The following is a 15915-nucleotide window of genomic DNA, read 5'->3' on the forward strand; positions in this document are numbered from 1 at the left end:
CTCAAAAACGCCTTGAAATCATTTTCTCAGTCGACTTGGCATGTTCAAATTAGGATATACAGTAAATTTCAGCTTTCCCACATGATTTTGGTGAAATTTTTCAATATTTAAAAATCTACTGGAAGTGCTGAAAGAGACTCCAGAATTACTCAAAACAATTGGGACCAGCTTCCAATCAAGTATTTTCACTTGTGAGGGAGGGGGTAGTTGTAAAAATAGGATACGTACCAAATTTCAGATTTTTAAATCAATTCGATGACGTTTTGATTTTTTTTCAGTATTTTTGACCCATAGAAATTTGATTTTTAAAAATAATGCTTACAAAACCAAACCCACAGGAATGCATTTGAACAGAAAATAAAGTAGATCGAAATTACAAGTTGCGAGTTGTAAAATTTTTCTTGAAATAGCAATACATGTGTACTTGTGACCTTGAAAAAAATTTATATTCAGTTCATTATCTATATATGAAATGAATTATCAACTTTGAGCGAGGAAGGTCTTCTTCACTTTCATTGGACTGTCATTTATCTATTTACTTCTGCATATTTAAGTACCTATACCTACAGTATTGTGTCTACGTTTCTATAACCATGTACCTAATGTGTACTTTTCAGTTTTAGAGTAAAGTGTAAAAAGTTTTTTTCACTTTTTATCACCGAATGACACATCTACGTCATATTAATAAGTCTATGGTTTTGCTTCTTTCCCTTTTCTTTCCAAACTCATCACTATATGAATTCCATTCGATAAAAAAATGCGAGATGGAAAGTAGGTAGTGCAGAAAACCAAACAAAATTCATCTTATTGCCCCTGTTACCAAATCTCAATATTTATAAAGAAGTTGTAGCATAGGTCATGTTAATTTGCCTGAATTTATTTGGGTAGATTAACCTATCTACATATTGTTCAATGATTATGGGCTTAAGTGATGAGAGTGGGGAAAAGTTGAACTTATGGACGTTAGGTAAGTCCTACCTAACGTAGTAGGTACCAATAATAATTCGAATGTTGATTAGTACGTACGTTTTTTGAAGTGTTACGCGATCGCGTTGTAATTAATCCTTTTTCTTTTCATGTTTTTATTTTTCTAATGATGTTTCGAGTAAGAATAAAATGAATTAGTTTCGAGTGTTAAATTTGTTTGAATTTTCGATAATGATTTCGTGTTTTAATTCGATTGAATCGGTTTTAATTATGGAAGAGTAGACCTGTGTCACGTAAGCCAGTAATGGCGGTGCTTAGGCACACGCCTAGATAATGGTGTGAATTTAGGGAAAATTCTTCTTAGATAGGACTACTATATAGTCATGGAAATTGACTCCGTCTTAGTTTATTAAATCAAAATTGTCAAGGTAATGTCAGGTTTAGAAACTAATAATTAAATATATCAGGTATGATATTTTATTAGCTCTTAGAAATTTAGATAATCGAGTAAACGATTCAAATTTATAATGTGTCTAACATCGTAATTATTCCTATGAATAATATTTTATAATCGAATAAATACTTATCACCTAAAAGAGGTTACAATCTCACCTTATGCTTTTGGAACTTTGATAGGTATTTACCTATTTGTATATAGTCCCTTTATCTAACCTTTTTCGATGATAGGAAATAAATTACTCTCTTGTTTAGACATTTTAATTATCTGGAGTATAGGCAGGTTCCTTTATGTTACTTTCCTGTAGAATTACCCACTTATCCTATTTAGTTATAACAGTCTAACTCCTTACCTACCTATTTGGACACGCCAAGCTTTCCCCAAAAAATGATTCCTTATTAAAATTATTTAATCCTATACCACAGATAATTAAAATTGGCGCCCAACGTGGGGCTAAAGTTTGTGTCAATTTAAGTAGGTAAGACCTACCTAAAAGAAAAATTTTCCATTTTTGAAAATTTGTGTCAAAATTGAAATTCGAGAAATTTCGAATAATTTGGATTTTTTATTGAATAAAATAATGAGAAGAATTTATTTCCATGGCCATAAGTAATCTTATTTCATTTGTGAGCCTTCTGTCTCCAGTTGAAACTGGATAGAAAAATTTCCGCCTGTAACCATGTATCGAGTAGGTAGATACATGGGTTACGTAGATTCGTGTTAAGAAGGTTTTTTCTAGCAAGCACACTGTCAATTGTACCTACTTACGAGCATGAAAATGCGTAAACGAAATAAATGTACTTGTCTAGGTAAAGGTATAATGTATCGAACGAAATTGCATCTCAAAAGACCTTGAAATATGTGTAAATATGTTTGTGTTAGTAGATAATTAGGCCAACTAAATTCTCTCCTCCCCCCAAACGTTTTCGATTGCTTTCGAGCATTCGAGTACAAACTAGCTATAAGATTATAAGAAGTACAGTTTGAGTTGAAAAAAAAAAAAAAAAAAAAATATGAAAAAAAGATAAAAATAGCTTCGAGTGATCGAATAGAAAAAGAGTTCCTAGAAAAACCAAACTGCTAGAGTATCTATTGTATTCGTGTACTGCGCATATCCTTATCAGAACTTGTTCACGTTGTGTTCTGCTGCGTAGGTTAAGGCAACAGTATTGTAATATCTTTCGTTGCGTATGTTTCTATGTTTCGAATGCTTTTAGTGCGAATTTTTACTTTTTCTTTTTGAGCAATTAGTCTGAATTTGTTCGATTATTTCTTGTAATTGTTTCAAGCTCTAATTTGTAAAGCTTTCGAGTGTGAAGTGCGTAAGAAAGAGTGTCGGCCTGTATTCGAGTTCCTGGTTATTGTTCCAGCCATTTTACTCTGTTTATTCGTTTGGCATATAAAATGGACGCTCCGAAGGTATGATAGGTTTCTAGGAGACCTTAATAAAAATATTACGTGTATTATTATTATCATTAGTTTTCTATGTGTATTATATGAATATTCGAAGGTTGAATAAGTGTCGAAATTTCCTATGTAATAGGATGGCGCCCAACGTTCGAGTATTTTTGATCCACTATACATATTATTCAATCTTCGAGTATGTAGGTATATGTTATTGTTTGTTGTTTTCAATTATTAGGGTTTGTATTACTTTGTTAGATGTTCCTTGACAATTTGTAGGGCTTTAGGGTCTAGTTAGGGATCGTTAGGGAATTAGTTAGGGTTTATTCACACCATTGTCGTGCTGGCTTCGTGAGTTTCGCATTCTGAAGAAATCTTTCATAGTGTCGAGTAATTCACGCGAAGAATTAATTCAAGATTCGATTTCAACTGATCGATTAGTTTCTGATACTTCGATTATTGATCCAGCGAACCAAGTTCCTGATTTTAGTCGATTTTCACCCGATTACGACGAGTTATCATCAACGGCTATTTTCGTGACTCCTAAAAAGTCACACAGAAGGTGGTCGAGAAGTTTGCCAGACCTATTGGTTGTTTCTCCCAACGAACTCGAAAAACAGTTGGTTGAGAAACTTAATCCCAAACCTTCTTCGAATATAAAGCTTCATCGTTTGCGTAGTTTGCAACATCCAGTTGGTTTCTATAAAGAGACTAGATTTCGTAAACGTATAAAACCTACGCACGATTCAACAAACGACGACGTTGCTCCAGTGAAATTTAGCGACTCATTAATCGACGACTTAAACGAAGTTTTCAACGCTTCAATCTTTTCATCTCATCATTCGTTTACTGAATCCGAAGAATCAGCGAATTCATCTCGAGAACGTCGCATTTCAATTTCATCTGATAAAATTTCACTTTGCTCAACTATTCGACGATCTTCGAGTGAATCAGATATTTCAACTGTATCGATTAACGAATTGAAGGTTTCTTATCATCGTTCACCTTCAAAGGTTTCACCGAAGAAGTCACCTGTAAAAGTCGATAAAATGGATCCTTCAAACATGACTGTCGACGATATTAAAAAATTAATGGCTGATCACAAAAAGGCTACCAAAGAAATGATGGACTGGAAAAAAAGGGCTAGAGAAGCTGAGGAATTCAATGGTACTCGCTTCAAAGATGCTGATGCTACTGGAGGTAACCAAAATGTAACTCAAAACACTACATTTGTTGGCATATCTCCAGCACAAATGAATGCCATAATGACGAAACAATCTGAGTCAATGGCTAAAATGTTCGAGAAATATGGCCCTAAATCTCGTCCTAATTTCGACAATTCTCCTCAAGAATCGTGTATTGAGATTCCTCAACGTCATTTTAATCTCAATGCAGCAGCTGATGAATTCGAATATCACATTCCCGGTTCATTATCGTTAATTAAAATCGATCCAGTGGTATTTCGAACTAATGGCAATGGTTCCGAAGGAAAAGGATTCAATCTTCAACAGATTCTCGATAATACAAGATTGAAATCCTGGGAAGGAGCTGAAGATCATCGAGTAGCCGAAGAATTCGTAGTCGAATTTGAAAAGGAGATGCGACCGTACGTGAAAAATAATAAAAATTACAACATTCTCTTTTCAAATAAACTCGAAGGTGTGGAACTCGTTAATTTCCAAAATCAAATGGATTTGGATGCTCCTTGGCATGAAAATGCTAGAAAGTTTATAAAAGAATTTTCGAATAACAACGTGTATACTTCTGATAATACATGTTTGTTTAAAGACAAGAAAAATCCGAACCAAAGTGTAACCGATTTCGTTACATTTTGGTTAAAACGTATGCGTTGGAATCCCTGTGCACCTTCTATATGGGTTGCTGAAATGATCGTCGAAAAAATCAAGCCTTTTGGTTATGAATTTCGAGAAGTATTTAAGGAAAGCAAACCTGAAGATTCGATTGAAAATTTGATTGCTCGAATAACCAAAATGGAACAAGCTGGCTCAAGAGACATCGAAAGAAGAGATATTAGTGCGTCATCATATTATCATCAACATATGAAATCTCTTATCGATAAGTCTTCGAAGAAAAAGAATAAAAGCGATAATAAATCTTTTTCGTCGTCCGGTTCCAGTGGTTATCAAAAGCCTAAAATAAATTCGAATAATTCCAACAATTCGAATAATAATCGTACAGCTCAACAAAACCTTCTTCTGAAAAAGTTCAAACCAGGTCAGCTGTTTAAAAAGACGATAAATCCGAAAGATCCTAACAGTGCTGATATGAAAAAGATTGCTAGTATCGAAGAAGTAAATTTAACCGAAAATGTTGAAATTTATATGCTGACTGACAAAGGTGAATTTGAAAAAGTCGATCCTTCTAACGAAGAAGAAGAACAAAGTAATGAAGAAGAAGAAGAAGATATTATCACCGTTCGATTATGTGATTTAAACATGTAGAGGGAAATACTGACGGTCGTAGTATTCCCTCCACCGATCGAAAACCGACCGCTAAAATTATTTCAAAAAAAGGCGATCCAATCAAAAAACCAACTGTTCCAGAACCCCCGCCAGTCATCAAAGAAAAATTGTACATTATGGGTGGAAGAATCGCATATATCGGTAATCGAGCTGCACTACAGTTTATGAAATATGTTTGTTTTGATACTTCAAAAGACGAATATATTTTGTGTCAAGATAGCCTAACTGTTCCTCAAATCAACAAAATACTTGAAGAAAAAACGTTCGATATTCCATCAACAGTTGATACTGCGTTGCTATCTGTTGGTTTACAAGAATCTGTCTGGACTAAAAAATTCGATAGTTCAGCATTTCATCACCATTTGAAAAAATTAGTCATCAATCTTCGAGATAAACACCATTTCAAGAAGATAATTTTTATGCTGACCGTTCCATTACGAGGTCGCGAAGAAGACCTTGAATATTGGAAAACGCTTCAAGAAGTTAATAGCAAGCTTTTCTATATCGGTCATAAAGAAGAAGGTTGTCGGTTTTGGAACATATTCTCATTTTTTGTTCAACGCAATGAATTATGGCCAAATGAGAAAAAATGGTACGTTTATACTTACGAAGATGATATTCTGTATCAAGTTAAACAGAATTTATACGAACTGAATAAATCGACTTCAAAAGAAATCAACTGTGTTTATTGGAGTAACGTATGTTTCCAAAAACTCCAATGGGAAATGATAAAATTCTTCCGAAGTCAATGTCAAATCGATACCAAATTCGAATTCGAGAAAGATCTTGAAGTGAAACATATTCAACAGCAAGAAGAACATCTAAGTGGCAGCCTATATGGTCACGTTGACGAACCTGTGATATTCAATCTAAATCATAGTGTTATCGAAGTTCTTAATCCAGTCGATATCGAGTATGTGAATAAAGACGTTTCACCTAAAATCACACTCGAGTTTGGCAAAGTAAAAATTGATGCCTTGATCGACGGAGGATGTTCTCACGTGTTAATTCAAGAAAATGCATACGAACGCATTCTAGCCGAACATCCTGAACTTCGAAAAAGCGAGGTTAAAGCTGAAGGTATGGGAAAACAATTTTCTTTAGCCGCTGGTAAATCACATCCGAAAATTACCAAAATGTCATACGTTACCTTCAGTTTTCCAACTCAAAAACCTCGTAAAAGCGTCTTTCATATCCAGCTTTTCGTTGTGAAAGACCTCAATGCTGAATTGATCGTTGGTCGAAATCTTCAACGTGAGTTTAAAATGGTGACTCATATGGCTGAAAATCGTATTCAAGTTTGAGATCCATCTAACGATACTACGTTCGACGTTTTCTTCAAAGATAGTGAAAAAAATCCACATCGATTCGAGCTGAAAAAAGATCCAAAGCAGAAAGATCCAGTTGAAGTAAAATATATCACCGCGATGAAAACCGAAGAAATTTTCTCCATTAGCGAAAATAAAGAATACGTCATCGATGGTGAATTGATGCTTCGAGTCGACGAAACGGTTCAGGATATCAATATTCCTGATCCTGAAAAAGGTGAGTTAAAAAATAGTATTCACGATAATATTGAAATATTCGAAGATAGGATAGGGTTGTGCAATATGTACACACACACTCTAGTATTCAAAGGTGGAGTTCTGCCTCCTCCTGAGAAAATTTGGGTAAAAACACGTCCTATTCCTCATCGCTACGAAGATGGTGTATTCAAAATTATTCGACAATGGATCAAAGATGGTAAGATTGTTCAACGGCAGTCACCATATAAACTTGGTCTAGTATTCGTTGACAAAGGTGGAGGAAAGGTCAGAATTTGTATCGATGGTCGACCTTTGAACGAATACATTTTACGTCATTCTACCGAAGTACCTAATATCTCGAATATGCGATATAAATTTCGAGGTATGAAATGGTTCACGATTTTCGATTTTAATTGTGGTTTTCTTCAAATTGGTCTCGATGAAAACCAACAAATTGTATTAAGTTTTGTTGTCGATGGTATTCCTTTTGTAATGACAGTAGTCAGTTTCGGTACCGAAGATTCATTGGCTGCATTTGTGTACGCTCTGCTGCTTGTATTGAAGGGTTGCGAACACTTCACTGGAGTGTACGTTGATGACGTCGTTGTTTTCTCGAGAACGCTCAAAGAACACCTAGAGCACATTCGAATATTTATGGAGAAAGTGAAAAAGGCTGGAATGACACTCAATTTAAAGAAAACACAATGGTGTAAGAACAAAATCAATTACTTAGGAATGGTGTTTTCTGAAGAAGGAGTTACCGCTGATCCAGCTAAAATCCAACCAATTTTGGATTTCCAAAAGCCAATGGAACTCCGAGGAATGCAACAATTCCTCGGAATGTTCCAGTACTATCGAGCTTATATGTCGAATATCAGTGCCCTCTGCGAATCCTTGTACGCTATGACTTCGAGTAAAGCTGATTTTGTTTGGACTAAAGAAAGAGAACTTTGTTTCGAAGAATTAAAGCAAGAATTAGCTCGAGAAACGATGTTGGTATATCCCGATTTCGATAAACCTTTTTATTTATACTCAGATGCCTCGACTAAAGCCATCGGTGGAGTTGTAATGCAAGAACAAGAAAAAAATGAAAAAACGTTCATGATGCCAATTGCATTTACATCTCGAGTATTGAAAGGTTATGAAAAGTCTTATTCGATAATGGAGTTAGAATTGCTCGCCATTGTACATCTATTGGCGAAAAATTACTATCTCCTCGCTGGTAACAAAGTTCATTTGTACACAGATAATATAGCTGTTACATATCTCAAGAAAAATGACTTATTACCGAATCGAATTATCAAGTGGCTTCTCTATTTAGATAATTTTCGAATCGATATCAGACACATTGCAGGTTGTGAGAATTCTATTGCAGATTTTCTCTCTCGATATACGTTTCAAATTACTGAGAATGATAAAAACTTTACCATATTTCTCTTTAATTATTTACCTCCAAAGTGTCTCTATACAGAATTTCGACGATTTCGAGCACTTCAAGATCGAGATGACCAAATCAGAATGTGGATGAGTCGTGAGCCATACCAAACGTTACTCGATGAAAAATTGAACTTGATTATGATCCAAAATCGTAATGATCGAATATGGCGAATTTATGTGCCATTAAAACTTCGAAAAGATATTATCCATCACTATCATCACGAGTATGGACATGTCGGTATTACAAAACTCATCAAAATAATACGTAGACATTTCGATTGGCCAGGTCTGACAGTTCAAGTTCATCAATTCGTTGCTGAATGTATACCGTGTCAAATCTCATCACATTCATCATCGAGATTATATGGTCCAATCACACCTATTGTGTCTGAACGTTTTAATCAGATACTATGCATCGATAGTTTTGGTCCAATACCACCAAGTACTGGAGGTTGTGATTCAGTATTCGTTATCGAAGATCACTTTACCAAATATGTTCGATTGTATGCTGTCAAAGTAGTCACTTCTGAAAATTTGATAAAGAAAGTCGAAAGTTGGATCACAGAATTTGGAAAACCTGAAATGATTTTATCTGATAATGGTAGCCAATTTAGTTCTCGATATTGGCGAAATTACTGGAGATTTCAAAATATCATGTTACGATACACATCTCGTTATACTCCAAATTCGAATCCTGCTGAACGAATCATGGCTACGATTGGTTCCAGTATGCGAAAATATATCAGTCGCAAGCAGAAATCTTGGGCCAGAATTTTACCATCAGTTGAGAAAAAACTAAATTATACCGAAAGTTTAGTTACTGGATGTATTCCATTCGAAGTGGTAAAAAAGACAGTGGTTCCAGATCCTTTAATAGATATCATCAAGAAAAGACATGTTCCAGCTAATATCGAAAAAATCGTCGCTGATAATCACAAGAAAGATCGTGATCGAAAAATAGAATATTTCAAGAAATATTTTAAACCAGTCCGATTAAAAGCTGGTGAATTGGTTTTCGTTAAAAATCGAGTTCTTTCTAGTAAAGAGAAAGGAATATCAGCGAAATTATCTGATTGTTGGAAAGGTCCTTACAAGGTTATCGTCGAAAAGAAACCAAACGTGTATGAACTTGAAGAATGTGACAATCCAGAACACGTCATAAGCGAGAATATCAAGCATTTGAAAAAGTATAATGCGAGCACAGACACTCAAACTTTTAGGGAAAAAGTCTTAAGCCTTCTCGTCGAAATGTCTGCTAGTCTAGTCTCTTAGTTACTGATATGTAATTTTGTATATTTCGATATTCGAGTAGTAACTAACCTAGAATTGTGTTGTATTTTTCTTTTGTTTTAGATCCACAATAATCGATTCTATTCCAAGTGTAGCGACTGTCACGTTCACTTCATCAAGAACGAATTTGTTCCCGATGATCGAGTGTTTATGTGTACCCCCCAGTCTGCTGAATTGGATATTATCATCGAGCGAAAAGACCAGAAATTATTTCCATTTATTGGATTCAACTACGAATGCCCAATCCGTCATCGAATTAACGTTCAAGTCGAGTCATTGAGTTTTTCGGAAGCTTTGAAAAAAGCTGCGTTCGAGTTTTTGCTCAATAAAGTCCGTCTATACGTTAACGAATTTCTGACGTTGACTTTTGGCTGCGACTATTTACTCGATGAATTTAAGCCAACCACATTCGACCGTTCGCTGATTCGTTCCTTCTCAACTTTCGTACCTAATGAATTGTTGATCATACCGAATATGGATGAATTTATCTCCTGCGCATTCAACGATTTACCGATTTCTATCAGACCCGAGAATCCTGAAGCTCCTGAAAGATCATCTATTTCGAACTCGAATTCTGAGTCATCGAGCATCGAAAATCAGTTGAAGTCATCTTTAAAGAAATCAAAATCGAAGACTGATGACGACGTACAATTTGGAAAAAAGAAACCAGCTGCGAAAACACCGGCGGTAGACTCGAATGTAAAAAAGAACGTTTCTTTTGGTGCAAATATGAATCTTTCGTTGAATTCAGGCGCTTCGACTTCCAAGCAATCTCTCGCTTCTCCGGACACATCGGTACCAAATGCGAAAAAATCTGCCACCATACCTGAGATCATCGAACCTCGATTTAAGCCGATTCCTGCTAACGCCATTCAAGTCGCTCCGGAATATTTGATCGACGAAGATAGAATTCCAATTAATCGTATTCACGCCTTCATCCCATATCATTACGAAGGAGAACCTTTAAGAATAAATTTCGATTGTCCGGTGAGCGCTTTTCAAAATCTATATATCGAAATTTGGCGCGGTTTAAACAGAGGCATATACCAACAATTCCAAATCATTGAGCCGATGATCGAAAGTTACAACCGACGTCAAACCTACGAAATACCGAGAATCGAGACAGAGGCTAATGCGTGGAAAAACCACTTGAACCTCGTGAGAAACACCTTTGAAAATGATTCCCATAACGCTCGATATTTGTACGGACCGATTTGGACTTATATAAGTTTACGAGATGCTTTAGCATGGCCATTTACCATCCTGGGCAAAGTGCGAAATCAATCGATCGAAGTAATTTACGATTCCCGGTTACAGCATTCTCTCGTGTCGAATTCGGTGGTCAGTTACTTGGCTTGGTCGAATCCGGGGTTGATTGCAAAGCAAGCACTCGAAGCAGAGACGGTGATTTATATTCCTTGGCGCGACGATTTTCGAGTAAAAAGTAACTTTTCAGTATACTTCCCGATCACTCTCAACCCTGGAATGCCAGGATACGAAAATGACGAGCATATCGTCAACTGCTACGTTACTGAACTTCACCCTTATCGAATTTCTGGTGAAGTTAAAGGCACCATAATTCTCGGACGGAATTTTACATCGAATATTATCAAATACGATGATAATAAGGTCGAATTTACTCTCAAAGGTACTCGAACAAATCCTACTCCTCGAATAGTCCGTTGCAAGAAGATGTTGCCATTGATTCGAGTAGATGGCATCTTAAACACCCTTCGAATAATGTCACCCGATCAACTTCGAGCGGAATTCGAACACATACTCCTCTACATTCGAGCGAAAAAGACGAAGGATGGAGTGGACGACGGTCGCTACGATGGTAAATAGGTTTCGTTCCTTTTTCGAGTTTGTATAATGTTATTGTTTCTTTTTCGAGTATTTTTTGTATTTTTTCGTTTTGTTTTTCTACCGATTTTGACTATGTACCCGATTATGACGTTTTTTCTCGATTGTGACCTTTGTTGTATTTGTAATTTTTGTTTAAATCAGCAGCTGTGATTTATGATCTTTTTATTTTATAATTTTCGAGTTTTTTATCTTTAAATTTTTATCAAATTTTTGTACTTGTCTTTCGAAGATATTTTTAATTTGAAAATTTTCCAAAGTACAACTTTTTCCCAATCTCCTCACTTCAGTTTGCCAGGGGAGAATTTTATGTAGCATAGGTCATGTTAATTTGCCTGAATTTATTTGGGTAGATTAACCTATCTACATATTGTTCAATGATTATGGGCTTAAGTGATGAGAGTGGGGAAAAGTTGAACTTATGGACGTTAGGTAAGTCCTACCTAACGTAGTAGGTACCAATAATAATTCGAATGTTGATTAGTACGTACGTTTTTTGAAGTGTTACGCGATCGCGTTGTAATTAATCCTTTTTCTTTTCATGTTTTTATTTTTCTAATGATGTTTCGAGTAAGAATAAAATGAATTAGTTTCGAGTGTTAAATTTGTTTGAATTTTCGATAATGATTTCGTGTTTTAATTCGATTGAATCGGTTTTAATTATGGAAGAGTAGACCTGTGTCACGTAAGCCAGTAATGGCGGTGCTTAGGCACACGCCTAGATAATGGTGTGAATTTAGGGAAAATTCTTCTTAGATAGGACTACTATATAGTCATGGAAATTGACTCCGTCTTAGTTTATTAAATCAAAATTGTCAAGGTAATGTCAGGTTTAGAAACTAATAATTAAATATATCAGGTATGATATTTTATTAGCTCTTAGAAATTTAGATAATCGAGTAAACGATTCAAATTTATAATGTGTCTAACATCGTAATTATTCCTATGAATAATATTTTATAATCGAATAAATACTTATCACCTAAAAGAGGTTACGATCTCACCTTATGCTTTTGGAACTTTGATAGGTATTTACCTATTTGTATATAGTCCCTTTATCTAACCTTTTTCGATGATAGGAAATAAATTACTCTCTTGTTTAGACATTTTAATTATCTGGAGTATAGGCAGGTTCCTTTATGTTACTTTCCTGTAGAATTACCCACTTATCCTATTTAGTTATAACAGTCTAACTCCTTACCTACCTATTTGGACACGCCAAGCTTTCCCCAAAAAATGATTCCTTATTAAAATTATTTAATCCTATACCACAAAGTGAGACAGGAAAAAATGTCATGATGTTTTTCAACCACCTTGGACCTTCAATAAAATTTTATCTTTTCAGCTTACTAACTTTTTTTCTTTTTTTTTTTGTTTGTTTTTATTTATTTTTTATTACGTAGTGTAGGTAGGTACTTTTTGAAATTGTTTCATTTATTGCTTGTGCAATTTAATGCCACTTTTAAAAGTTATCTAATTATGACTCAAAAGTTAGGTAGCATATCAAATATCTACTTATCTGGATTAAAAACTTTAATCATAGTTAATGCTGCGTTTTAATTAACACTCGCATGATGTTTTTTTTTTCATGTATGATACAAGCAGTAGGGAATGTGAAAGTACACGTGTTAAAATTAACTCGTGTCTGTAATTATTGAAAAATCGAGTGTAAAATGGAAAGGAATATTGATTGCGAAAAAAATCAGGATTTCAGGAAGCAACGATGACTGTGAAACTGTAGCCCAATGAAAGAACAAACTAGGAGGGGGAAAAATCACAAATGGATTGAATCATGATCTAAATCCATTTGGGTGAAAATGGATCCGACTATAGGGAACCTTTTGAACTGACTCTCTAATTTGAACGAAACAAAGTGTGTTCTAAAACCGATTTGGCCAAATTTCAGATAATAAAGTTCATTTTTGGATTTTCGGCGTATTTTTGAAAATTAAAAAAAGATGATTTAGGTGGCAGTTTTTAAACTTTTTCATGAAATATCAGCCAAAGCTGCGCTGTAGTGCAAAGGACATGCACTTTTGGTCTTTCTAGACTGATTTGAAGTTTTGGAGAAAATTCAAAAGTCGCTGGAGGCTTCCGAATGGCACGAACTAGATGGTTATATTGATGTGTGGGAATCGAATTCGAGAAGTTATTCATATTAGTTCACTTTGTTTCAAAAAAAAATTCTATTTCACGAAAAAAGTTTTAAAATTTTTCTCGAGCAGTTTTTTAAAAATTTTTTAGATTTTCAAAAATTTGTAAAAAATTCCAAAAATGAACTTTAGGACTTTAAATAATTGCCACCTACATTGTTTGAAAAATTTCATTAAAGTCTTGAAAATATTTTCTCAGAATTTAATTTACATCATATTAGTGTCCCTAAGGGCAGTGATATCGTGTTGAGTGGGTTTTTTTCCCTTTCGTACAGTTGATATGTTATCAAGGTTAATTAATGCCCTAATAACATTATAGCGACAGAACTTTTAAAACTGAAATATGTTTTAACGTAATGATTCGTGTTAAAGTGAAATATACAAATAATATAAATAGGAGACTACCTACTTATTGTAGACCTATTTTAAAACTCACGCTGCTGTTTTCATGTTTATTTAGAAATTAGTTCATTTTTATTTAAATTATTTTTGGAGTTTTTTTTTATTCAAACCTTGTTTTTGGCATCGGGGTAGCTTCTTCAGGGTTCATCTATCTCAAATATCCCAACTCAACTGGCAGATTAATTTTTGAATCTGATACAGAAAAATAAAGAGTATCTAAAAATACCCCACCAGGTAAAATTTCAAGCCCCCTGAACTTCTGAAATTTATTTTTTCGAATTTTAAGCGAATTTTTGAACATTTTTCACTAATGAATCAAAATTTTGTAAAATTGAGGCATCTGTTTGTTTTATAACTGTCTCATTTTTGGTGGCCACCAAAAGTGATTGGCCATGGTTTCAAAATTCAAAGTGTTCTGAAGCCTCTGGTGGATTTTTCAGATGTGGGAAAATTGTGATAAAAATGGCCAAAATGAAATTATTCATTAACTAAGTAATCAAAATCATTGCATGTCTATTAGTCCGGCATATGATAATAGGAGTAATTGCACCCCCCCCCGCCGATCCTCCGGGACAACTTTTTTCTTGAAGGGGACATCCTAAGGAACATTTTAAAGCAAAGTTGCCAAAAAAAAGTTGGCCTTACTTACAAAATGGCGGCCATTTTGATTGACAGGTCAGCCGAAATCGCAGATTTTGCGTTTTAACATAGGACTTGCACGAACTTTTTCAAACTTTACAAAGGTAGATCGAAAGATCATGCAAAAATTTATCACCTGTCAAAATTTCAAGTGCTAAAGTGCGTTTTTCGATTTTTGGTGAATTTTTGAAAATCGAATTTAGGCCAAAAATGAGGGAAAAAATCAAAATTTTACCAAATTGACCAAGAAAGCTGAAATTTGGGATATACCCTATTTTCGACATGCCAAATCGATTGGTAACGGTTTCAACACGTTTTGAGCAGTTCTGGAGCCTCCAGAAGATTTTTGAAACTCGAAATTCCCACAAAATTCCATCAAATTGGAGTTGTAAAGCTAAAATTTATTCTAAAAGCTAATTTCAATACGCTACGAAGTACTGCAGGTGAATTGCAAGTCGTTTTGGAGCCTCCAGCGACTTTTTGAAAATTCCTGAAGCCTCCAACAGATTTTTGAAACTTCAAATTTTCACAAAATTTCATCAAATGGAGATGGAAATCTGAAATTTACTCTACACTCCAATTTTAACACCCTCTGAAGACAACTTCAGGTGGATTCAAGTCATTTTAGAGCCTCCAGTGACTTTTTTGAAAACTACTGGAGCCTCCAGTAGATTTTTGAAACTTTAAATTTCCCAAAAATTTTATCAAACCAAGATGGAGAGTCGAAATTCATTCTGCAAACTAATTTCAATACGCTACGAAGTTGACTGCTGGTGAATTTCAAGTCTTTTTGGAGCCTCCAGCAACTTTTTGAAAGGTTGTATGACGTTTTGTTAGAAAATTGAAATTTCCTACAAGTTGCTGGAAGCTTCAAAACCATTTGAAACCACCATGTAGTCTGCGAAGTAAATTTCAGCTTGCCAACTCCATTTGATAAATTAATGCTGGGGAAATTTCAAGTTTCAAAAATCTACTGGAGGCTCCAGTAATTTTCAAAAAAGTCGCTGGGGGCCCTAAAATGACTTGAACCCACCTGAAGTCGTCTTCAGAGGGTGTTAAAATTGGAGTGAAGAGTAAATTTCAGATTTCCATCTCCATTAGATGAAATTTTGTAAAAATTTAAAGTTTCAAAAATCTACTGGAGGCTCCAGTAGTTTTCAAAAAAAAATCGCTGGAGGCCCTAAAATTACTTGTGCCCACCTGAAGTCATCTTCAGAGGGTGTTAAAATTGGAGTGTAGAGTAAATTTCAGATTTCCATCTCCATTTGATGAAATTTTGTGAAAGTTTGAAGTTTCAAAAATCTGCTGGAGGCTTCAGGAATTTTCAAAAAGTC

At 34.8% G+C, this 15915-nt stretch overlaps 2 protein-coding genes across 2 annotated transcripts in view; both read left to right on the forward strand.

Moving 5' to 3' along the window:
* The first annotated feature begins 828 nt into the window (after window positions 1-828).
* On the forward strand, window positions 829-11991 carry LOC135846523 (uncharacterized). Its single transcript, XM_065365659.1, has 2 exons — window positions 829-2803; window positions 9588-11991. Exons 1-2 carry the CDS (start codon window positions 2789-2791, stop codon window positions 11367-11369), a joined length of 1797 nt encoding a protein of 598 aa, XP_065221731.1. The 5' UTR covers window positions 829-2788; the 3' UTR covers window positions 11370-11991.
* The window catches only part of LOC135846529 (hemicentin-1-like), a 29866-nt gene continuing 25863 nt past the window's right edge, over window positions 11913-15915 (forward strand). The window contains exon 1 of the mRNA XM_065365677.1: window positions 11913-12207. The gene's annotated coding sequence lies outside the window, so the exon portion shown is untranslated. The remainder of the gene's footprint in view (window positions 12208-15915) is intronic.

This window comes from Planococcus citri, chromosome 5 (genome assembly GCF_950023065.1).
Source record: "Planococcus citri chromosome 5, ihPlaCitr1.1, whole genome shotgun sequence".
In the NCBI taxonomy this organism is placed as follows: domain Eukaryota; kingdom Metazoa; phylum Arthropoda; class Insecta; order Hemiptera; family Pseudococcidae; genus Planococcus; species Planococcus citri.